The sequence below is a fragment of the Schistocerca piceifrons genome, chromosome 4, assembly GCF_021461385.2.
Source record: "Schistocerca piceifrons isolate TAMUIC-IGC-003096 chromosome 4, iqSchPice1.1, whole genome shotgun sequence".
Lineage (NCBI taxonomy): Eukaryota > Metazoa > Arthropoda > Insecta > Orthoptera > Acrididae > Schistocerca > Schistocerca piceifrons.
In genome coordinates this window covers 142,212,347-142,239,015 of record NC_060141.1, presented here as the reverse complement: position 1 = coordinate 142,239,015, position 26,669 = coordinate 142,212,347, and the positions used below count along the sequence as shown (strand labels likewise).

The 26,669-nt window shown below is 41.1% G+C and overlaps 1 protein-coding gene across 1 annotated transcript in view; it reads right to left on the bottom strand.

The window, feature by feature from the left end:
* LOC124795203 (exocyst complex component 4) overlaps nt 1-26,669 on the bottom strand; it is a 234,362-nt gene that overhangs the window by 151,518 nt on the left and 56,175 nt on the right. Inside the window, exons 5-6 of the mRNA XM_047259109.1 lie at nt 22,648-22,862; nt 11,099-11,252 (exon numbers count right to left, since the gene is read on the bottom strand). Of these exons, the coding sequence (XP_047115065.1) occupies nt 11,099-11,252; nt 22,648-22,862 (369 nt within the window). The remainder of the gene's footprint in view (nt 1-11,098; nt 11,253-22,647; nt 22,863-26,669) is intronic.

The following is a 26,669-nucleotide window of genomic DNA, read 5'->3' as shown; positions in this document are numbered from 1 at the left end:
CTCTTCTTCTTCTTCTTCTTCTTTTCCTCCTCCTCCTCCTCTTCCTCTTATCTCATCTCCCTCATTCACTTCATGGTCACTGTGGCCCCAATTCTTCACTTCAGTTACAGTTTTGTCCTTAGTTTCAGTTTCAGTTGTAACAAGGTCATCATCTGAAGAAACAGTTCTTGATGGTTTGAGCTGTGGCCCAGCTCCAAGTTTTTGTAATGCATTTGATTGCAATCCTCTAGTGTAACAGAATAATCCTGCTGTTTCTCAAAGCATTGTACAGTTTTCCATAAAATGACCTTATAATAGTGGCATTTCAGATTCCTCATTACTCCTTGGTCCGTGGGCTGGAATAAGCTTGTCATGTTTGCAGGAAGAAAAATGAGCTTAATACTCTCCAGACCAGAGAGTGCAGGATGTGCTGGACAGTTGTGAACCAGTATCTTCCTTTTCTGAGTTCTAAGCTTCCATACCAATGCCTTATTTCAGCTTCAAAGAGTTTGGAGGTCATCCAGGACCTCTTATTAGCATTTTTTATGTGCTTAAAACACTTAGGATTCTTTGATTTACCAATCATGAGCCATTTTTTTTTTCTTCTCAGTTCCATGTACATAAGCACAAACCAGGACTGTTATTTGTTCTTTGGATAACTTGCCACCAACATATTTTTTCCACTTGAAGTTTAGAGTTTTGGCAGATGTCAGTTCAAAGAAAATGTATCTTGTCTGCGTTTAAGATGTCGTTGTCTGCAAATCCTTCACAAATTGTAGGCCACACATTAGTTAGCCATTGTTGGATTGTTTCAATATTCACACTGGTGCCTTCATTGCTCACTTTGAAAAAGGTAATGCTGTGATGTTGCTTGAAAGCAATTCAGCCACTACTGCACACAAATTCATCATCTTTTAACTTCTTAGCAGATTCTTCTACTTTCGTCACATGGAGAGGTGCACTAATGAGTACACTGACCCTTCTCTGTTGCTTACTCCACTTAAGCAGTGCTTTATCCACATTGCTCCATTCAGCTTTTTATAACTGCTTAGTTCTACATCCATTTTGTTTACATGTAGTAAAACTTTTATGCCTTTCTTCGAAGTCACTTTCACTTTCTCTGCCACCAGTAAAACTTTTCTTTTACTGGCCAAGCTGTTCCAAAACACATGCACTTCGTAACAAATTGTTATGGAAATTAACATCATATGTATTGTTGATGAGTTCTGTGGCTGTCACCACTACTGCAGTATAAACATGCTGGGGTAACAATGAGGTGAGGAGTCTATATTACACCTACTGTTGACAGAAGGGCAGAGAGAAGAATATGTCAGGTTGCCATATTACAACAGCAGATTTATTTCTATAGTACATTGAGTCTTGGAAAATCTTGTTTCTAACTGAGGCAGAAAATGACATTATACATGAGATACACACACTTGCATTTGTTGTATTAAGCAAGAATGGCAGGTATCTTCCTTACGAGGAATATGGCCATATCACAGAAATCACAATGTTACAGCCACGTTGTCACTGTAACTGTGTCATTATAAGAAAGCTAAACTGTGTATAGTATATTTTAAAATGGATAAATACTGTCTCTTCAAATTAATTCTTGACTGAGGGGTCAGTGGCAGAAATGATTCAAGCAGTTTCAGTGGTGTTGCCAGCATTGCTGGCAGTGGATGTCTTTCAGGTGTTGTTGAGGATGGCTGTTGGGCTGAATGGTGTGGGGTCGGTCAGCATACAGGCAAGCTTCAGACTGTCGATGAAGACAATGGTAGAGGAACTGTGAAGATGTAGGGTGAACTTCTTGGAGTTCCTTTTCAGGACCCAGTGCAGACTGTCGATCAAGACAATGGTAGAGGAACTGTGAAGATGTAGGGTGAACTTCCTGGAGTCCCTTTTCAGGGCCCAGTGGGGGTCAGAGTAGTGCAAATGAAGTGGAGGTAACAGGCTTCAGTGCGCAGTATGATGTGAGTGCATGAGACAAGGTTTTGGTGAACGAATGTCCCGTGCTCACCATGGCAATAGGTGGGAGGGTGGGGTGTTACACATGAGCCACGTATTCCTGAAAGCAAGTAACAAACTCAGATACATCATCATCCGCAGATGGCATCAGCAGGCTCCAGGAAGTCACCTGGCATGCAAGCAGATGGCAGTAGATATGGTCAGCAGCAGACATCTCCAGGTTGGCCTAGTGAGCAACACAGAGGGCGAGAAGTAGCAGACGCAGGGCAACAGTCCACCTACTGTTGTGGCAGGCTAGAGTGGTCTTCAAGGTACAGTGGAGCTGTTTCACGAAGTCGTTGGTGGCTGGATGGTACCTCACCATCAACTGCAGTTCAGCCCCGCAAAGCCAGTATCCATCACGAACGGTGTGGGAGTGAAAGGCATTGCAGATGAGGAGCTGGGAGACTGACCAGCAACAGAGCGCACCTAATCCTGGTGGTTTTTGGCATCTGGGGCCGAACAGGAGTGCTTCCTGCAGTTAGCAGTGTCTGGGCCGAAGCACTCATGGTACCCGCAGAGACTGGCCGTGGCTCAAAAGGCATTGGTGGGGCAGCTGGAGCTGCAGTGGCGATAGCCACCACTGCACTGTATACTGGTGGCTACAGCTGCACACTTGGTGGTCATCAGAGTCCTGGCGGCCAACGGTACACTGCACCATTGTCATGTCTGCACTGAAGTGGGTGAGGCTGTAGTACTGCTGGCTACTTGGTGCTGTGTTGTGGGTTGGCACGGAGAGGAGCAGCTGGTGATATCAGTGGTGCAATGAGTAAGCTCAGTGACGCCGCTGTTAGTGTAATGGCCAGCTGGTGGCACCGCATGGGAGTGTGGTTGGCACACAATGGCAGTAGTCGCACGCTGGGAGGCCATCGTTTCCTGTACCCTGTCAGCGAGGCTGACAGCTTTGGCGAGGCAGAGATTGACATGTGGTGCCACTGGTGTACAGATGTTTGTGTCAGGTCCAGAATGTGAGCCAGCCACATTTTATAAAGGAAACTGTTGGAGACCTGGTTTGCCTCTGTCAGGATTCGGAGGTGGTGCAGGAACTGAGAGGGTTGGCAGTCCCCATATTGGATGAGGGAAAGGAGGACCCAGTCATTCTGCATCTCATACGATGTGATTTGCATAGCGAGGGGGCTCCAGAGTGTCTTACAGCAATCAGCAGCTGGTGGCAATGAGACAACATCGCAGATCTCCAACATGTATGATGGCTGGACTGGCTGATCACCATTTGATAACATGCATCATGGGTGATGCCACAGCCAGCGACAGTGGTGTCTACTGAGGAAAACCATGGTGCAGATCCCAAGGATTGAAGGACAGTAGGTGAGTCACAGTATCATCAGAGGGGTGGCAGTGGGGGGAGGGGAAGGTCTATACCCTCGATCACGGGAGTGTCCAGGCCACACGGGATGGTAACAGTGGCAGATGTATCGAGTTTGGGGCCACAGGCTGGGCAGCTGGACACTGTGTGCAGGCAGGTCAGGTTTGCATCGCCGCAGTTCTACATGATGCCCAATTAGGTCAGTGATAACATCAGGGGGTGCTGGCATGGCAATCACACGAGGTGAGGTGTCAGTTGGGCTGGTGGTAGCAGGAACAGGTCTTTACGTTGCATGGAGGCAAAGAGACAAAATGCACAAAATGCTCATGGCTGAAGCACAAAACATAGTGTGTGGCACAATTGCATCTGTAGCATATAAGCAGTTCATTGTGTGAAACATCAAGTAATAGCCTTAACACCATACAATTCATAGCACAGACAAAAATACAATGTTGCTAAGACAAGGCACAGAATTGATTACAAGAAATGGCCAGGGCATGGTCCAAAAGAATTGAACACAGTTATGCTGCAAGTGTACCGGCCATGATGGATGGGAGCTCAATTCTCGGCTAGTACCCATATGGGCATATGCACTTGCCAGTAGAAGTGAATGTCTTGTGGCATGAAGCACTGTTTTACGTACCAAGCTGTTGAGACCGCCCTGCACGGGTGAGTCTCAATACTTTACAACAAGGGCTCCATGTATGCAGCATGCAGCTATGTAACACATACACCACCGCACTTGTGTGGGGACGAACTCCAAATGCTGTCACCACAAAAGGGAGATTAGAACTGAGGACCAGGATAGGCAGGCAGAACTGTAGCTTAGTAGGAAGCTATTGTCTTGGTCACTGTAGTTACCAACCTTAGTAGATGGGCACAGCAGAATTGGGAGCTTCGCAGAAGTAGGCGTACAAAGAAGGAAACTTGCTGCATCAGTAGATGGTCATAGTGAGGCAGGTGCATATGAAACGGGGATGGACTGCTAAGGTCGATGCGCAGCAAAGGGTGCCACAACAGCAAATAAAGCAAGATTGTCATCTATCTGGTTTTCTAGATTTAACTGATTAATGGTCTGCTTTCAAGTGCTCAACCAAGTAACTACGGTGGAATTTCGTTACTACTTTCCTCAATGCCACGTTTTCCTGCACAGTACATCAGTTTTTGGGAGTCCCAACACCAATTGCATTAAACGCATGTGAACCCAACTCATTTACACATTCTCCCTCCCTACCTAGTGCGTTCAAATTTGGCAGGGTTTTTTTAGTGCCTGCAACTGTGCAAATCATACGCTATGCTAGTAATGACCAATTTGACAAGCAGAAGTACAGTACAGTTTTGTAGCTCGTATCAGCTGGCAGTATCTCTGATGACTTGCAACCTATCGACAAGTGCTAATCGGAGGCTGGAGCAATGTTGTTGCAGCCAAACATCAACAATAAACCACAGGTAACTCAGTTGCTAGTCTTCGTTAGTGCACGGTATAGCGTGACATTGGTGTTTAGTTAAGTCTCAGTACATACGGTATTTTTTTTTTTTGTGTGTGTGTCAAATAGCATATCAATGCACCATGGAGAAGATAGTGAGGGCAGTTTGCTAATGAAGAAAAGTGAAATATTATGACTGGAGTAGACAAAATCCACAGGAGAAGTGAGTTGATACTGCACGTAATTGACATGGACATTAAACACGATAATGAGCAAGCGAAATAATTGAACATACATGTCTAGAAGGAGGAAATGGCAAAAGAAAATGTGTGAACTGTAATCAGTTTCCAGAACTGGAAAGTGTGTTACTTACGTGGTTTAGGCAAGCTCACATAGCAAACATTCCAGTTGATGGTACTATGGTTCATGCTAAAGCTACATATTTAGCACTAAATTTGGGACCCGAAGACTTCAAGGCATCCAATGGTTGGATCAAAAGGTTTAAGAGGTGACACAATTCCGTGTATAAATGTGTTCCAGATGTGACTGGAAGTAAGAATATCGAAACTGTTGGGTTGTAGAAAAATACTCTTCCATCTATCATTGTCAGATACAGTGCCAATAATATTTTTAATGCAGGAAAAATAGGCCATTTTTTCACATTCTGCCTGACAAAACCCTTGAGTTCAGAAAAGAGAAATACCACAGGAGAAAATTTAGCAATGAAAAGCTGTCTATTCTGTTATGTTGCAATGCAAGTGGAACAGAAAAGTTGGTGTCAATAGTAATTAACAAGGTGAAAAGTCCACGATGTTTCAAAAATGTGCGGACATTCCCACGCAAATATACAGCTAATATGAAAGCATGGGTAACAATAAGTACATCTGAAGAATATTTGCGTGCTTGGGGTGCAAGGTTGTGTGTCAGAAACAGGAAAATCATCCTCTTCACTGACAAATGTGCAGTTCATTCTCAAGATACATTATATCTTCATAATATAAATGTAGTGTTTCTTCCAGTCAGTTGTACAGACCACCTTCAGCCACCTGACCAAGGCATTATAAAATACCTGAAACTAAACTACAGAAAATCTCTTGTACGAAAGAGGCTGGCCTGTCTTTATAGTACAAGAAGAAAAGTGACGATCTTGGATGCTATCTATTTTATGAGAAACATGTGGGATTTTCTGCAAGGCAGCACAATATCAAACTGTCTTCAGAAGGCTGGCTTTAATTGGATACTGGCACTTACAGGAAAGATCATTTCAGAAAACATAGCATTGCAGAAGACAACATCATGTCAGAAAACAATGAAATTGCAGCTCAACAATGGCAAGATGAAGATACGGAACAACTTTACTTTGGATGCCATACGTTGACTATGACGAAGGTGTTGCTGTCTGCCAGTCCATGTCAACTAATGAAGTAACTGAATGAAAAGAATAGTTGCTACTCACCATATAGTGGAGATGCTGAATAGCAGATAGGCACAAGAAAAAGACTGTCAGAAGGTGAGCTGCTGACACCATACTGCAAGCAGCAGCCCATTACAGGAGAGGCAACCAGATGGTGGGGACAAGGAGGAGGCTGGGGCTGGGAGGATGAGAGATAGCAGGGAAGGGGGGGGGGGGACGGGGGTGTCGTTCAAGTGCTGCTTGTGGGAATGTACAGGACAAGGTGGAGAGAGGGTTGGGATAGGGCAGATAGGTGCAGTAGGAGGTTAGACTGAGGGCGAGAGGGTGTGGGGTGCAGGAAAGACTGAGGATGTGTCATTGGAATAGATGAATAGAGGGCTGTGTAGTGCTGCAATGGGAACAGGGAAGGGGCTAGATGTGTAAGGACAATGACTAATGAGGTTGAGGTCAGGAGGGTTATGAGAACACAGCCCTATATTTCACCACTACATCCTCAGTCTTTTTACTTCTCTCCTTTTCTGCAACCACCCCGTCTATCCTCTGTCTAACCTCCCAACTGCACCTAATTACCCTACCCCTAACATCTCCCCATCTTGTCCCTGTACACTCCCACAAGCAGCACTTAAGCATCTCCCACCCCTGCCCTGCTATCCTTGGCCTCTCTACCTCAGCCTCCTCCTTACCCAAAACACGAGCTTGCGGCTCCCATCATGCCCTGCTGCTCACAGTGTGGCCTCAGCAACCAGAAATTGTTGATGTGTGTGAGAGTTGTGTTTGCGTGAGTGTTTATGTGTATGTTGTCTATTTTCAATGGCCTTGTTGGCCGAAAGCTAGCTTGTGCCTATCTGGACTCAGCCTCTCTGCATATGGTGAGCAGCAACTACCCTTTTCATAATATTGTTACATTCAATCCCGGATTTACCACTGTTTGATGAAATGTTGCAGGAGCAGATGGCAGAGACACAAGGAAGTTTCATCCTTATGAAACAGAACCTTTGCCAAATCCTACAATGTCAAATCCCCACTGAATCCATGGACACAATTAAACATTGTGTGTTAAGTTTTGAAGTTGATGAACATGTTAATGAAGATGGACAATACGAAATTAAAATTATGACACAAGAAACAAGCAACAGTTGACATGTTCTTCAAACACCTGTGAAGATGGGACCTTGCAGTGTAATGTAGCATAGTTAGGTTAACATGTAGAGTATATTAATAGCTTTAGCAATGAAAAACTATATTATCAGTAGTGATTCACTAATGGGGGAAAGCAAAATAAACAAAGTTCCTTTCTATTAAGAATATCTTTGAAAACTCCATCTTCCTTTGTGAATAAATAAATTCTTCACAAGCCAGGTTCGTATTTATTTATTTATTCTTTATTTACTCAAATTGTTTTAGGTGGTGTCACGCCTCTATTAACCAGTTAGATTATTTATGCACAATGTTACGTTTTATGAGTTACATATGAGTATTGGTGTTGTTATTGACAGAAACATTGAAATTGGATGTCAATGTGATTAACATATACTGTATATGCAGGAGATATTCACATACAAAAATCCCACTCAAACTGAAGTTAAATGTTGATATCTGAGTCTTTTAGATACTTTCCTAAAAAGGGGTTCATATTTTGGAGGCTAGAGCTATCTATGCTCTAGCGTCAAGTGACGCACCTGCACCTCAATTGGCTGTAGGCTTAAATGTACATGTCCAGCAGCCTTGGATATCGCCACTGTCACTATATTCAAAATACTTTTGCTTCTTGTGTGTTAATGCATAATTCTGAGTTTCTGGGTGTGATATTCTGGATATATTCTTGAAAAGGCGCATTTAGAATTCTAATTTACTAGTATAGCATATCAGGAAGTGTGCTATTACAAGACTGCTTATTAATTCAAAAGGGCTACTTTTAATTATACAAATTACGCATTTCCACTGCTGAAAAAAAAAATCAAATCATTACCAATTTAGGTATTTTTCAGTAACGCATTTTCCTGATTATGACATTCAAAAATGTATTAACAAGATTCCACTGTATTTCCATTTTTATGCATGATAAAATGGGAACAACAATTTTGCTGAACTTCATTAGGGGAAGATTTCTCATACAGCTGTGTGTCTACTTGAACATGAGCTTGCAAGCTTTTAACACATAAAGATGTGCATGCTTTAAATTTCTTCAGGGTGCTACAATATTTATATAACTTCTGCTACAATATTTATCTGCTGCAATATTTATATAACTTCTCATGACGGCCTTCCCTTTCATTCTGAATTGCTGAATATGTCAATAGGTACTGTTTACCTGTTTCTTTTCTTTGGTCAGTTAACATACACATGGTAGTCCAAAAAAACTTTTTGGTGTCCTAGCAATAATGTAAATAACACTATCTTTATTGATTTTGTGTCATATTTCATCATCTGTCACCTGGCAGTTGCCACGAATGCTGTGATCAACATGTTTTATGTCTGGTATAGTTACTGTAATGGTTGGCAACCACCTGACAGCAGTTGGTGGTCAGCCACTCTGCTTTATTTGTTCAACAACAGTCACACTATGGCTTTCAGATGGTTAAAAAAATCAAATGCATGTGCTGATATAAACTGCAACAACCACAAAAGAATTCTTTGACCCCTCATGCCTTCAATGTTTATGGATGATTGTTGCTGTTCGCACTGTATGTGCACCAGGTATAAAATAAGAATTATATACAGTTGGTTGGCAGCGTTCATAAGGTGCATATGTGTTGCTGTGAGCGTGTATGTGTGAGTGTGTGTGTGTGTGTGGGGGGGGGGGGGGGGGGGGAGGGGGAGCACATCATTAAAATCATTAGAGTTTCTGACAGGATGCTAGAGGCTAGAATAAACGTTGATGTCGCATTTTAAAGTTTCAGTGTGAAATAATTTAATGTAAATCATGGTATATAGGCATTTTTCAGACTATCTACAATTTTTATTATTGTAGTTTGTGTAACAAGCAAAGCAATACATGAGAAGTTTGTTACCCTGTAATTAGTTGTTTTGACTTGCAGCCTTTCATTTTTCATGTCATCATCTGATCCAGAATGAAAATTGTCATAGTAGTCTTAAAAGGTTTGACATAATGTGTTATGCAGAAAATAGTAACTGTCGATACACAGCAGAGAAAAAGAGAGGCTAAGACTGGAGCAGTGGATGAGACGGGGAGTAATGTGAAACTGCCATTTCAGCAGTGAGATACAAAGTGTAGCAGGACCATTAATGTTTTCAATATGCACACTTTATTATACAGAGTTAGGAGATTGTGCCTGTTCAGAGACTTAGATGACTATTTCAAATCTCTAGATTACTGTAAGAAAATGCAGACTAGCAGACATTATTTCTACTTGGTGTACTGAATGTCAGCTCTTGTTCAATGTTTATAAATGTGAGACAATGCTCATTGCACTGTTGACGACAAGGTCATTAGAGACAGAACACGAGCTTGGATTGGCGGAAGAATAGAGAAGGAAATTGACTGTGCCCTTTGAAAGATCCATTCTAGAAACTGCCTTAAGCAATTTAAGGAACTCTAGTTGTGGACCTGAGCTGCTGTCCTCCCCAACACAAGTCCAGTGTCATACTGATGTGCCACCTCAATCATTCAGTAACTGATATGCAAGGAAGACCACAAAAGTCCAGTTGCCTCCATCATATAAACAGTATATGGGTCCATTACAATAACAAGAGATTAATGTGTGTACTAAGACACATAGACACCTGCTACATATGTGAATGCAAGATTAAAGGATATTGCCAATACCGATTCAAAATACCTTGTGTCATGCAATGTATACTGACTTTTAGAGAGCACATGTAGATGGAGACGTAGGAAGCACGCGTAGATGGTGACATATATGATGCTCACAACTTCCTGGCAAATTAAAACTATGCTGGACCACAACTTACCCTTGGAACCTGTGACTTTTGTGAGCAAATTCTCTTCTGACAGCATGACTTAAGACCTGCCCTCAGACCTTTACTTCTACCAGCAACTGTCTTAAACTTTCCAAATATCACAAAGTTCTTGTACATACATTGTGTGACAAGCACCCCTGGAAGAATGTAGGAAAATGACATAGCAACAGACTATGGGATTCATTCTTGGATGAATATCACTTTGAAGCAGTATGTGCACTGATTTGAAACTTGTTGAGTGATTTGGAAGACAATGTCGTGAAAGTGATTTGATAATTGTCTTGTCCTGTATGTTGAACAGGGGGACACAGGGCATTCATAGCTGCAAGGAATGATTTTAATAGAATTTCAGCACCAGTGGTACTTTTATTTTATACACAGCCAGATTTTGCCCACAAGCCTTTATGAAGTGAGGATACTTCAAGAATTGTGAATCAATTCAGGTACAAGGCCTTAGCAGCTAAATCCGGCAGTGTATAAAATAAAAGTGCAACTGGTGCTGAAATTCTTTTTAAATATGATTTGTCCCCATTTATTTGGTTTGTTTCTTCAAATTCTCATTTGTTTTATCCCTAGAGCTGATTGTATTTATCTTCTATTTAATTTCTTAAAAATTATGATTAAGTTTTCATGCTCCTTAAATGATTTTTCAGATTTTGCTATGCACAATTTTGATTTATTGGTCATATCATCACTGAACATTTCACACATTAACATTAATGAAAGTTTCCTGGACGTATTTCTGTTCACAACCGTACTTAATTCAGAAAGAAATTGTCAAATAAATTAAGTTTGAAATAGGCTTATTTATTTTACATATTTTCTGATAATAATGTAAAAAAAATCACAGTTTACGGCTCAAAATGATGGCTCTCCTACAAGTGTAAGTGCCTTTGACCTCTACAGCAACAACTTAGAGACAGACTGTAAGAATAGTATATTTTAACATACAATAAATTCTTCATGATGCAGATGTGAATGTATGTTTAAATGATGTCTCACCTCAATAGCATCTGGCAGCTTATGCAGCAAGGCTAAACATTCTACCAAAATTGCCATGAAGTGCTCAGAGCTAGCTTCTGGATCTTCTAAATCTGTATCTTCCTTGATATTCATTAAGTCCTCATTTTTTAGTTGTATTAGTCCCGGACTAGCTCTATAAAAGTAATGTCATTTTCATATTAGCTTGTATCATGCAACACTATAACCACCACAATACATGCTATTTAATCAAACACACAAATGTATTTTTCACATTAATTACAACATCCAACTTTCAGGTTTTAATGAACAAATTTTTGACATTAAAAAGATTGTTTCATTCTGAAGAGCTACTAATGTCAATTAAACTTACTGTTTATTATATATAAAAACAAAGATGAGGTGACTTACCGAACAAAAGCGTTGGCAGGTCGATAGACACACAAACAAACACAAACATACACACAAAATTCAAGCTTTCGCAACAAACTGTTGCCTCATCAGGAAAGAGGGAAGGAGAGGGAAAGACAAAAGGAAGTGGGTTTTAAGGGAGAGGGTAAGGAGTCATTCCAATCCCGGGAGTGGAAAGACTTACCTTAGGGGGAAAAAAGGACAGGTATACACTCGCACACACACACACATATCCATCCACACATACAGACACAAGCAGACATATTTAAAGACAAAGAGTTTGGGCAGAGATGTCAGTCGAGGCGGAAGTGTTGAGGCAAAGAAGTTGTTGAAAGACAGGTGAGGTATGAGTGGCGGCAACTTGAAATTAGCGGAGATTGAGGCCTGGCGGATAACGACAAGAGAGGATATACTGAAGGGCAAGTTCCCATCTCCGGAGTTCGGATAGGTTGGTGTTGGTGGGAAGTATCCAGATAACCCGGACGGTGTAACACTGTGCCAAGATGTGCTGGCCGTGCACCAAGGCATGTTTAGCCACAGGGTGATCCTCATTACCAACAAACACTGTCTGCCTGTGTCCATTCATGCGAATGGACAGTTTGTTGCTGGTCATTCCCACATAGAATGCATCACAGTGTAGGCAGGTCAGTTGGTAAATCACGTGGGTGCTTTCACATGTGTCTCTGCCTTTGATCGTGTACACCTTCCGGGTTACAGGACTGGAGTAGGTGGTGGTGGGAGGGTGCATGGGACAGGTTTTGCACCGGGGGCGGTTACAAGGACAGGAGCCAGAGGGTAGGGAAGGTGGTTTGGGGATTTCATAGGGATGAACTAACAGGTTACGAAGGTTAGGTGGACGGCGGAAAGACACTCTTGGCGGAGTGGGGAGGATTTCATGAAGGATGGATCTCATTTCAGGGCAGGATTTGAGGAAGTCGTATCCCTGCTGGAGAGCCACATTCAGAGTCTGGTCCAGTCCCGGAAAGTATCCTGTCACAAGTGGGGCACTTTTGTGGTTCTTGTGTGGGGGATTCTGGGTTTGAAGGGATGAGGAAGTGGCTCTGGTTATTTGCTTCTGTACTAGGTCAGGAGGGTAGTTGCGGGATGCGAAAGCTGTTGTCAGGTTGTTGGTGTAATGATTCAGGGATTCCGGACTGGAGCAGATTCGTTTGCCACGAAGACCTAGGCTGTAGGGAAGGGACCATTTGATGTGGAATGGGTGGCAGCTGTCATAATGGAGGTACTGTTGCTTGTTGGTGGGTTTGATGTGGACGGACGTGTGAAGTTGGCCATTGGACAGGTGGGGGTCAAAGTCAAGGAAAGTGGCATGGGATTTGGAGTAGGACCAGGTGAATCTGATGGAACCAAAGGAGTTGAGGTTGGAGAGGAAATTCTGGAGTTGTTCTTCACTGTGAGTCCAGATCATGAAGATGTCATCAATAAATCTGTACCAAACTTTGGGTTGGCAGGCCTGGGTAACCAAGAAGGCTTCCTCTAAGCGACCCATGAATAGGTCGGCGTACGAGGGGGCCGTCCTGGTACCCATGGCTGTTCCTTTTAATTGTTGGTATGTCTGGCCTTCAAAAGTGAAGAAGTTGTGGGTCAGGATGAAGCTGGCTAAGGTAATGAGGAAAGAGGTTTTAGGTAGGGCGGCAGGTGATCGGCGTGAAAGGAAATGCTCCATCGCAGCGAGGCCCTGGACGTGCGAAATATTTGTGTATAAGGAAGTGGCATCAATGGTTACAAGGATGGTTTCCGGGGGGTAACAGATTGGGTAAGGATTCCAGGCGTTCAAGGAAGTGGTTGGTGTCTTTGATGAAGGATGGGAGACTGCATGCAATGGGTTGAAGGTGTTGATCTACGTAGGCAGAGATACGTTCTGTGGGGGCTTGGTAACCAGCTACAATGGGGCGGCCGGGATGATTGGGTTTGTGGATTTTAGGAAGAAGGTAGAAGGTAGGGGTGCGGGGTGTCGGTGGAGTCAGGAGGTTGATGGAGTCAGGTGAAAGGTTTTGCAGGGGGCCTAAGGTTCTGAGGATTCCTTGAAGCTCCGCCTGGACATCAGAAATGGGGTTACCTTGGCAAACTTTGTATGTGGTGTTGTCTGAAAGCTGACGCAGTCCCTCAGCCATATACTCCCGACGATCAAGTACCACGGTCGTGGAACCCTTGTCCGCCGGAAGAATGACGATGGATCGGTCAGTCCTCAGATCACGGATAGCCTGGGCTTCAGCAGTGGTGATGTTGGGTGTAGGATTAAGGTTTTTAAGAAGGATTGAGATGCAAGGCTGGAAGTCAGAAATTCCTGAAAGGTTTGGAGAGGGTGATTTTGAGGAAGAGGAGGTGGGTCCCGCTGTGACGGAGGACGGAACTGTTCCAGGCAGGCTTCAATTTGGATGGTGTCTTGGGGAGTTGGCTCATTAGGAGTAGGATTAGGATCATTTTTCTTCGTGGCAAAGTGATATTTCCAGCAGAACTTACTGTTTAGATGCACAGTTGAAAATATTAATTGTACCTGTTAGTGTGTTCGGACACAAGGCAGGAAGATTGGGGTTTAATGTCCAGTTAGACTGAGTACTAGCTTGGAATGAACAAGAATTCAGGATATTGGCTGTGATCTTTTCATAGTATGTATCCCAGCACACATATACAGTGATTTAGAAGAAACCATGGAAAAGCAACATCCAGAGATCTAAAAGAGTAAATGAACTCTGTTCATACCAAGATGGGAAACTTTGAGGAAAAAATGTTGCAAAGATCAACAAATGATACGTTTGAATTTAAAATAATTAGTATACTGCTGCAATTTTTTTTTGTTTTTATGTCATTTAAATGTACAAAAAATATTAACTGAATAAAATTCATTCAGAAAATTATTAAATTGCATTCATAGTCCCGCAGCAACTGTGAATTAACCGAACATTTGTTTCTGTACACTGTAACATATCCTGCAAACAAGTAATTTCCATTCTTCAAGCTATTTACACCAAACAAAATTTATTTATATCCCTTAATTAACTAATTAGGGGTATTATAAAAGGCTAAAGGGGCCCCTTCTGCTACATAAGTAGCCATGGAAGGGGAATTTTATAACTGGTGCAGAAATCTTTGTGTGATGGTTATTATATTACAAACATTATTGAGCAGATTGTCAGATTCAGTGCTTTCACTTGTGATTTAGGTTCTTTAGGGGAACCACTGACACCCAAATCTCCAGATGTCACACACTCAGATCGGTGCAAACATTGTATGTCAATAGCATATCAACCACCACACTGATTTAGTGCTATGTGCTGTTGTCCAGTAGAACATGCATAACGGTAATTAAAAGTAACACGAGAACTATGGAGCACATCAAAACTGTATCTGTCATAAAATTTTGCGTAAAATTTATGTGGGTGATTTGGTAGAGCATGTGGTCATCGTACTAAAGGTCTCACGTTCAAACACCACAGGTGACAACTTAAAAAAAAAAAAAAAAAAAAACTGTTCGTGCGTGAAACTCTCATATGAGAGAACATTTTCCTGACATGTAAGGACTTTTTGAAGTGCTTAGCAGTGTTCTTTTGGCAGTCTGCTTTCACTTTGTTAGCTGGACGATATGTACTAATTATTGACGTTATCATTTTGTTGTTGTCATAATTATTGTTACTTCAGCATGTAGGATGCAGTTGTTTGTTTATTTTTCTCTTCCAATTGTATATTCTGTGAAACTACCAATGTTCTCTACAGGTTACGTAGCAAAAGCTGACTGTCAGGAGAACATTGCTGTAAGCTCCAAACAGCCCTTTCACATGTCATAAACGTGTTGCTGCATATAATACTTTCTTTGCATAATACAGAAAGAAAAAGAAAAAAGAATTGTCATCATTGGTGTTTGAACCAAGGACCATTTGTTCATTGATTCAATGCTCTACCAACTTCCCTGTGGGATATATATATATATATATATATATATATATATATATATATATATATATATATATCTGCTACTCACTGTGTTTTTCTATGCACTGTTAATCTGGATTACTTTTAACTTATGTTTACATCCATTCTGTTGGATGACAGCACATAACACAAACTAAATTGGAGTCTTGATTCATACTCTATCCACATACAATGCTTTGAACCGATCTGAGTGTCTGTCATCTGGAGGTTCGGGTGTTAGATGTAGAAGGGCAGATTGTGTTCATTAAGAGTATAGGCATTAATTTGAATAAAGACTTTAATTATGCAATTATTGACAGTCGGGTATGTCACTAGTAATTCTCAAGATATTTGTGTGAAGATCAATATAACTCTGTGCAGTACGATTCATTCAGAATGAAGCATTTTGAGTTACATACAAGGTGTGATCAAAAAGTAACAGGAATTTTTTAATTTGATGGGCTTTTTACATCCAATTTTCAATGTTTTTTATCTTGTTGGTGCACATGTTCCTGGTGTATGATTACATTTTCAGCTGTTTTGAATATTTAGTTTATTGTTGAAAGTTGAAGAGGTTAGCCTTGTTTCCAAGTGCTCAGCAAATTTTTACTTTCGAAAAACATGGATCAAAGCTTATGCATTAATTTTGCTTGAAAAATGAAATAAAATGCAGCATCATACCCAAAATGTTGACTGCTGCTTTTGGCGAATCTACTATGAGTAAGACAAGAGTTATGAGTGGTATAAATGTTTCAAAGAGACACTGAAGTGAAGACTGCCCTGGATGTCCTAACATCAATTACTGACAGCAATGTGGAAGAAGTAAAGAAAATAAATGTTTCTGGAATATCGCCAAACCATCATCAGAGAGGTTGCTAATGATATCATCATAGCCTTTGGTTCATGCCAAGCAATTTTTATGGATGTTCTGGCCATGAAAAATGCAGCAGCAAAGTTTGTTCCAAAACTGTTGAATTTCAACCAAAAACTACAACTCATTGACATCATTCAGGAATTTCTGAATGAAGTTGATAACAATTCATAACTTCTAAAGAAGGTTATAACAGGTGATAAAACATGAGTATAAAGGTATGAGATCAAAACCAAGTCCCAGTTGCCCCTAAGGAAACTACCTGAAGAGCCAAGACCAGAAAAAATTCGACAAGTCCAATCATGTGTGAAAGTTCTTCTCACTATTTTCTTCGATTACAGTGGGACAGTAGATTGTGATTCCTGCCTAATGGCCATATGGTCAATAAGGAATACTACCTGAAAGTTATGATGCCGTTTGCATGAAGCTATATGAAGAAAAGGACCAGAATTGCGACAAAACTACTCATGAAAATTGCATCAAGATAATGCTTCCCCATATATCTCAATGACACTTTGTGATATTTTCACAAAAAAACAAAACCATTATGTTGTCTCAGCCACTGTATCCACTGGACATATCTCCCCTCCAACTCTTTTCTATTCCCGAGGCAAATGAAAGGACATCGTTTCGCCACCACTGAAGAGGTAAGAACAGAATCACTGAAGAAGATGAATACCATAATGAAAAGTGAATTCCAGAAGTGCTCTCAAGATTGGAAAAAGCACTGGCACAAGCGTATTATACATGAGGGGATTACTTTGAAGGAAACAAAATTGATGTTGATAAAAATATAAAGACAATTTAAGAAAAACAAAAATTCCCATGCTTCATACACTAACTCTGATTTTGGAAAAGTATCAAGAACAGGAGGGATTTTACAGATGGAAGCATCTGATGCTCCAACTGTCAAATAGTTTCACAATACGTTATATGTCCTGCTAAGAGACTAATTCTTTCCGTGATTATGAAGTATCCAGTCTGAGAAAAACTGCAAATGTCCAGTTCTGGTTTTTACAAGGCTTATGCTTGAACTTTTTAAGGTAAATTCTTGAAAACAACAGAGCAGCAGATTAAATACAGTTAGGTTAAAAGAGATAACACAGCAAAACAATGAGGCTTGGGTATACGTTGAATTAACTTTCACTGCTTGTGGAGACTTTTGTTGGAAAAGTTGTGCAGGAAATTTCCTAACAGATTAAAATTGTGTGTCGTACTGGATTAGAACCTAGAATCTTACCTTTTGTGAGCAGCAGGTTCTTTTCAATCTGAACTACCTGAGATCCATTCCTGACCCATTCTCACAGCTTTATTTCCACATCTACCTCATCTCCTACCTTCCAATCTTCACAGAAATTCTCCTGCAAAACTTGCCTTTGGATTGTAGGGGATAAAGTACTGGCAAAAGTAAAGTTGTGAGGATGAGTCATGTGTCATGCTTGGGTAGCTTACTTGGTACATCACTTGCCTGTGAAAGGCAAAGGTCCCAGGTTGGAGTCCTAGTCTGACACACAGTTTTAATGTGCCAGAAAGTTTCAGAACAGCACACACTCTGCTGTAGAGTGAAATTCATTCTGGAAGTGATATATATGAGATACACAGGTTGATGTGGGAGACAGATAGCTTTGAGACAAAGAATACATTGGATATTTTAAAATTTATGTCTGCTTATTTACATTAAACCAAAGACCATCAGTTGCCATTTACTGTAGGCCAGATTTATTTGTGAAAAATAATGTCACCGAGGTGATGCCCATCATTCCAACCAGGCGATTCAAGTATCTTCTCCACATCCCCCATCACAGAGACCTGTCTATCTTCAGCAATGCCAGCAATTTTTTGCATGACTGCATTCTTCAACACATTCCAAATTTTGCAGTTTGTGCTTATAGACGCAGCTCTTGAGGTACCCCCCCCCCCCCCCCCAAAAAAAAGGAAAAGTCACACAGTGACATGTCTGTAGATCTGGGAGGCCAAGGAACAAAGGCAAAACATGAGATAATCTGTCCAGGAAACATGCACCGTAGAAATGCCATTGCAGTGCATGATGTAGCACATCCAGCTGGAAGCAAACATGTTTTCAAGGGATTTTTAGCCTTCTCAGTTCTGATTTCAAGAATGTTTCATGCAAACGAACATACTCAGAATAAATTAAAGATTGTGGCCCCATTTTATTCAAAAAAATATGGTAGAATAACACCGCAAGAGCCAAGGGCACACCAGATTGTGACTTTTTCAGAATGTAAAGAATGTTGGTGAAAAAGGTGTTGATGCGCATGAGCCCAGTAATGCAGGTTCTGTTTATTGACAGTCCCAATTAAATGAAAATGAGCTTCATCGCCCATCAATAAAATAACATCATCGCTCAAAATTACTTGTATTCTGCAAGTCTTCACACACAGCAAAATTAGTTAGTTTCAGTTGTTGTACAATAAGAAGTTTGTATGGATGGAATTTTAATGTAGGCAAAATTCGTCTAACTGATTCACAATTAATAAAATCTTCTCAGGCTTCCAGCTGTGTCAAGTGGTTAAAATCACACGAGCTTTTCATCAGGCTCTTCTCAGCCATTGTCAAGTGGTAAATTACTGCCGTCTCACTGTGACCTCATTGTTATATAGCTGCACTGCTGGCTGTGATTTCAGCAGTGTTCTGTTTCTCGCCAAATGTAATATTTTCATCCTGCGCCTACCGCACCTGCTTCAGCCTCCCACTGGCTGGGAACCAGACTGTGCTGAGCTCAAAATGCTGTCCTTATTGATAGCGTTTTCAGATATTTTTATTTCTACTGCTTCTTTTATGATGTGATCCAAAAATCCCATCATCCTCAATGACTGATGTGTCGTCGAATAGAATTCGGTGTGGATTTTCTGGAGTGCATTCTGCCACAGCTGATTTTTCAGGATAGAGTAGGTGTAAGCACTACTTGTGTTCAGTCTGACATCACTTAACAGTGGATACTGCTTGGCTTACATAGTAGCAGCCATATTAGCATGGTATTTTGTACACCACAGGCATTCTAAGTGCCAGATCGTCGTCCACAGTTTTCGTAAGCAGTCATTTTTCCTTCGGTGGCCTGAATATTAATTAGATGCTGTGTCTCTTCAGGAGCCAGCTTCCAACACTTTCCACATTGAGCCACATAAGTTTCTTGTTCTCTTCTTTGGTGGTGTTTTTCCTGTGTGTCTCACCAGTAACAGCCTATGATACCTGACAGTGAATGTAGCTGTTTTCATGTAACACTTTTCAGAGGTGGCTTAGTCCTAGTTCAAGACTGATTGTTAGTTCACTACCATGACACCTAGCTGACCATCCTGGGCTTCTGACTATTGCTTCCCTTACCCTTGCAACGTTTTGAGCATCTTGGGCCTGTATGCTTCTTACTCAGTGTCAACCAAGATTGAAACATACATAAAACGTTAGTTGTGTAGCTGTAACAGACTCACCACTTCTAACAAAACTGTCATAGATGAACAAACAATGTTTTTAAGCTTCATTGCTCCACTGTAACTGAAATGGCATCTTGTGTGGAGAAAAACTATCCCCTCCCCCCCCACCAAAATCTTTTCTCACTACTGCACTCTCAGTACTGCCCAGTTCAAAACCAGCCATTTTCCATGTGTCAAATTGTACATGTGGGAGGCATCATAAACTGTTGTTGTTGTGGTCTTCAGTCCTGAGACTGGCTTGATGCAGCTCTCCATGCTACTCTATCCTGTGCAAGCTTCTTCATCTCCCAGTACCTACTGCAACCTACATCCTTCTGAATCTGCTTAGTGTATTCATCTCTTGGTCTCCCTCTACGATTTTTACCCTCCACGCTGCCCTCCAATGCTAAATTTGTGATCCTTTGATGCCTCAAAACATGTCCTACCAACCGATCCCTTCTTCTAGTCAAGTTGTGCCACAAACTTCTCTTCTCCCCAATCCTATTCAATACCTCCTCATTAGTTACGTGATCTACCCACCTTATCTTCAGCATTCTTCTGTAGCACCACATTTCGAAAGCTTCTATTCTCTTCTTGTCCAAACTGGTTATCGTCCATGTTTCACTTCCATACATAGCTACACTCCATACAAATACTTTCAGAAACGACTTCCTGACACTTAAATCTATACTCGATGTTAACAAATTTCTCTTCTTCAGAAACGATTTCCTTGCCATTGCCAGTCTACATTTTATATCCTCTCTGCTTCGACCATCATCAGTTATTTTACTCCCTAAATAGCAAAACTCCTTTACTACTTTAAGTGTCTCATTTCCTAATCTAATCCCCTCAGCATCACCCGATTTAATTTGACTACATTCCATTATCCTCCTTTCAAGACCCTGTCCATTCCGTTCAACTGCTCTTCCAAGTCCTTTGCTGTCTCTGACAGAATTACAATGTCATCGCGAACCTCAAAGTTTTTACTTCTTCTCCATGAATTTTAATACCTACTCCGAATTTTTCTTTTGTTTCCTTTACTGCTTGCTCAATATACAGATTGAATAACATCGGGGAGAGGCTACAACCCTGTCTCACTCCTTTCCCAACCACTGCTTCCCTTTCATGTCCCTCGACTCTTATAACTGCCATCTGGTTTCTGTACAAATTGTAAATAGCCTTTCGCTCCCTGTATTTTACCCCTGCCACCTTCAGAATTTGAAAGAGAGTATTCCAGTTAACGTTGTCAAAAGCTTTCTCTAAGTCTACAAATGCTAGAAACGTAGGTTTGCCTTTTCTTAATCTTTCTTCTAAGATAAGTCGTAAGGTTAGTATTGCCTCACGTGTTCCAACATTTCTACGGAATCCAAACTGATCTTCCCCAAGGTCCGCTTCTACCAGTTTTTCCATTCGTCTATAAAGAATTCGCGTTAGTATTTTGCAGCTGTGACTTATTAAACTGATAGTTCGGTAATTTTCACATCTGTCAACACCTGCTTTCTTTGGTATTGGAATTATTATATTCTTCTTGAAGTCTGTGGGTATTTCGCCTGTCTCATACATCTTGCTCACCAGATGGTAGAGTTTTCTCAGGACTGGCTCTCCTAAGGCCGTCAGTAGTTCTAATGGAATGTTGTCTACTCCCGGGGCCTTGTTTTGACTGAGGTCTTTCAGTGTTCTGTCAAACTCTTCACGCAGTATCTTATCTCTCATTTCATCTTCATCTACATGCTCTTCCGTTTCCATAATATTGTCCTCAAGTACATCGCCCTTGTATAAACCCTCTATATACTCCTTCCACCTTTCTGCTTTCCCTTCTTTGCTTAGAACTGGGTTGCCATCTGAGCTCTTGATATTCATACAAGTGGTTCTCTTCTCTCCAAAGGTCTCTTTAATTTTCCTGTAGGCAGTATCTATCTTACCCCTAGTGAGACAAGCCTCTACATCCTTACATTTGTCCTCTAGCCATCCCTGCTTAGCCATTTTGCACTTTCTGTCGATCTCATTTTTGAGACGTTTGTATTCCATTTTGCCTGCTTCATTTACTGCATTTTTATATTTTCTCCTTTCATCAATTAAATTCAATATTTCTTCTGTTACCCAAGGATTTCTATTAGCCCTCGTCTTTTTACCTACTTGATCCTCTGCTGCCTTCACTACTTCATCCCTCAGAGCTACCCATTCTTCTTCTACTGTATTTCTTTCCCCCATTCCTGTCAATTGTTCCCTTATGCTCTCCCTGAAACTCTGTACAACCTCTGGTTCTTTCAGTTTATCCAGGTCCCATCTCCTTAAATTCATAAACTATAAATATAAATTACGACAACTTACAGAGCACAGAAGTGTGAAACCCAATTATCACTAGTCTAACCAAGAAAGGAAGACAATAGTTATAAGGCTGTGATAGATGTTAAAAATTTCTCAAGACCCAGAACTGACCCCAAAAGAAAAATACACTTCAGAAAACCACAAATCACAAAGAGACAAAACCTTCTTCACAGAGGAAAAAATGGATAAGGATGATTCCGGGGTGAAGAAATTCTGTTTGTTGTGAGGATGAGGAGAACAAAAAACTCCAAAAGGTAGCATTAGTGTATTCACTTGTAATTATGTCTACTTACAGTACTGGACTTTCACCTCCCGAAGTAAGAACTTCGTAATTTTACAATAACTCACATTTACACATAACTACTTTATATTTCATATAACATGACAAATGAGGTTCAAAAGAATGTAGAAATCTACAGCTTACACATTAGTATATAAATTTCATTCCCTTTAACGTAACATTACAGGTATTTTTATTATACTAGCTCTTTAAACAATCTAGTGAGGATGAGATGAGACTTTTTCAGAAAATGTTTCTAAGTACATGGAATCAGTCATTATTATCACACAAGACATGTAAACATTGCGTATATTAATATAAGTACCTGCTTCCCTGACTGATGTTAGTACCAGGATCTAACAAGTGTCTGGAACTTTTCGTGGAAGCACGAAGTTCAGAGCCCCGTTGAAATGGTGAAAGTGAACCCGACAGCAAGTTGTCACGTCCAGACCCCTGGCGGCGCAGAGGGATGTTCTCCTGAAGCTTACGGTGTGTGTACAGCTGCTGGCTCAGCTCCTCGGTAAGTTTCGTGTGGAGTATCTACATGTCAACATCGGAGAATTGTAAAAAACGTTTGTCTGACAAAGAAGCAGTAAAGTACAAACAGTATGCATCTCTCTCTGCTCAGTGGAGAGTACACTATACATTCACACTCTTCACTTCCCTATTCAATGTAAATACCCAAAGCAGAATACATCACCTTGAATGGTTTTAAGCTGGTCATCTGAGATTATTTTCAGAATGTTATTAACTACGTGTGTTTCCAATTCTTACTTTGAAATACAGAAATATTTGAAGGAATCTTCAAAGCTTACACAGTTTTGTCTCTGTTGTTGCTTCGTCAGTTGTTATCTCAGCTGATGAAATGTAATAGGTGCTCTATGTTTTCAACTGCTTGTCTAATCCTATTTTCATTATAGCTTTCCATATTCTCTCAAAGACATTTCCAAATAGTTTTGTTTCACCTGTAAACTCTAACATGTCACTATTAACATTAGCCTGGACCTCTTGCTTTCTCTTTAATTACTGTAGAAGGGGAGAGACTAGAATGAATGGAGAGGGGGGATGCAGAGGAAAAGGGGACATAAGGGAACAAGAGAGAGTGTAGAGGGTGAATAAAGGAACAAGAGTGGGTGCAGAAGGTGAGGGAAGGGAACAAGAGTGGGCACAGAGGGTGAGGCAAGGGAACAAGAGTGGGCACAGAGGGTGAGGCAAGGGAACAAGACTGGGCTTCAGTTTGTCATCAATGTGTAAACCTAGACATCTTGTCACTGTTTTGCATTGCAAAGTTGTGTTATTTAGCTTAATAGTGGGGTTTTAAGTTCACCTTTTAGTAGTAAGTACACTGTTTTATTAGCTGCAGTTGTTGGTTTATTGTTGTTACACCATTCATTTATGTCTTAGAGGAGCTGTGTAGTTGATTGTTCTAAGTTTCTTCCTGAGTTTCCTGACACCAAGAGCAAATCATCATCATATGGTACTATCCCCTTTGTTCTGTCATCTCTTCTAGGCTGTCTATCAGTGGCGCAATAGCAATGACCGAAAATAGGGTCCACATATGAGGCGATTTTCTTGACAACCCTTCGGTGCCCCATCTGCCATTCTACATTTCTGTCTCTGCAATAGTCTAGGAGGCTGTTATATAAAACTGTTGGGATTTGTATTTGTCTTCTTTGCAAATAGCGCAGGCCACAACAGGCTGTCAAAAGCCCAAGATATATCAATTAATATTGCCACCACACATTCGTCCTGTGTGCTCTGGGTTACAAGTACAGCCCTTTTTACTGTAATATCAACAGACTTGTGTGGCATGAAGGCATACTGATGTGGACTGAGGGCCAGAAGTTGTCTGTGTGACTGTAGTCTGTCACACAATAGCCTCTCCAGGACCTGGCCTAGTAAATTCAGTTTACTGATCAGCCTATATGGTTTTGGGTCTGTTGAGCCCTTGTCCTCTCATTTTTTGATAATCACTGCATTGGCTGTCTCCCAACAGGGGCTGAGGATGATCTGCAGTGCACCAGTTTTAATGGTTTCTGAGTCAATTCCATCTGCACCCAGAGTTTTTCTCTCTGTAAGTTTTGTTATTTTCAATGCAAGCTCTTCACTAGTGAAAGGAGTAGTGATTCCACCATTTATGTAGTTAATGTCCATTTGCCTGCACAGGTCTATGTGATGGTGTTAGTCATGTGGAGGGTCATCATCTGGCAGCAGCTTGTTTAACAGCTACTAGGCCAAGCATCTCCAGTCCTACATCATTGTACTGTTTTGTTGCTTTATTGTTGCCATTACCACTGGTGTTTTTATTCTCTCAGATTGTATCTTGAAGAGCTCCCCTGATATGTTATTCTGTAACTTGGACCTCACAAAACTGTCCCAATGGCCCTGCTTCATTTTTTGTAATTTGTTTTTGTATCATCATTTGGCTTTAAGGTATTGTTGCAGTATGACTTCATTTTCTTATGTTGTCTTTGCTCATTGGTAGTATCGTCTTTTATATTGGAAGTTCTTCCTCAGTTTTGTTAATAATGTCGATCATGGTATACTTTGTTTATATATGTCACTGATTAGTGGGATTGCAGCAATCTGAGCCTTCTGTAGTAGGTCACGTAATATGCATACTCAGCAATCACTGGGTGGCATGCAAGGCAAATTCTTTTACAGGATCTTTTAATTTCTGCCAGTTTGCCCTTTTCAGCAACAATTGGGTGGTTGCTGATGAGAGCGAGCAAGTGAGTGAGTGAGTGAGTGAGTGAGTGAGTGAGTGAGTGAGTGTGTGTAATTATTGCATTGTGATCACTGTGAGTTCATCTGTCATGTAATTGCCAATCAGTGATATGTGTTACAGATGTTCAGTTTGCTAATAAAACGCCTCCAGCATTTTTACAGTAAGTTGAGGCTCGCCCTGCCTTACTGAGCACAAAGTCCACTCATTGATGATCTCCATTATAACTTGTCCTTTAGTTTCTGTCCAATCAGCATGCCAGAATGCTAAGTATGTGTAAATGTCCATGAAGATGAGTAGTCTTTTTACCCTGAAGAAACCCGACATTTCCCTCACTGAGTTTCCGAAGGATCCTACGTCATGTGAGTCCTGCATGTATAAATATGTGACTATTTGTGATTTCCTTCCTTGTGTAATTTCTGCTGTTACAAAATGTTTAGTACATAGTTGCATTATATTTGTCACACTGATTTGTGTGTTTGTTACAACAATTGCTGCTTTGGCATCTTTTATCCATTGGGTTGGGAGACCAGGTATTTAACCGTCACACACATAAGATACCTGTAAATGAACAACATCTGCTAGTACTTTGTCCATCAACTTGCTTAGTTTTGTACTAACCATTTTACTCCTCATTCAAATCATATGTACTCATGATGGGTGATATCTTGTATATGCATAGCTCTTGGGCCCACTTTCTAGAAACTCAAAGTAAATGTGCTCTTGTGCTCTCACTAAGTCCTTGTAGATGCTATTTACATCCAAACCCTCTTCACTACATGTACACACCACCCCTAGGAGTCTATACAGCTTCTGTTTGTCAGTCGGGAGGTTTTCTGTTCGTGGGACCATGAAATCAGCTTGTTCCATAGTTGGATAACATATTTTATTACCTTCTGGATAATTATGTTGTGTTACTAACAGTAGTACAGTTTGAAATATGTCTGTTTTCAAGTTTGCTTAAGCAGGTGTCTGTAGTGAATTGTTATTCATTTATCATGTTCCTGTTTACTGAGATAATCTTGTGATTGGCTGATTTGTTCATTTGTGTTTGTTCTTAGTGCTTCTGTAGTAGTTGTACTTACCACAGTTATCTGTTCTCCATTGTTTGTATCATGTAACAGGGCATGTTAGAAGTCTGGTTTTGCTATCGGTGTATCTGTATGGACAGGATGCCCTGAGGGGCAGAGTACACCCCGAGGGGCAGAGTACGCCCCGAGGGGGAGAGTACGCCCCGAGGGGGAAGGGGAGATGGGGGGGGAAGGGGAGATGGGGGGGGGACAGGAAATGAGGGATAGAGGGAAAGGATGTGTGAAGTGGGAAACTGCGTAAAGAGATAGAAGAGGAAGCATATGTGTGAGGAGAGGAAGACAACAAATGGGTCGAAAAGGAAATGTAGTAGACAGGAGATAAAGAGTGGGAGAAAGCAGAATAACATGAAGAAAAAGAGGGAGAGAAAAGTGGGATGGAGAAGAGAAAATCAGGACAGAGGAGGGAAAGGGATAGAGGAGGGAAAGGGATACAGGAGGGAAAAGAGGGATACAGGAGGGAAAAGAGGGATACAGGAGAGAAAAGAAGGATACAGGGAGGGAAAAGAGGGTACAGGGAGGGAAAAGAGGGTA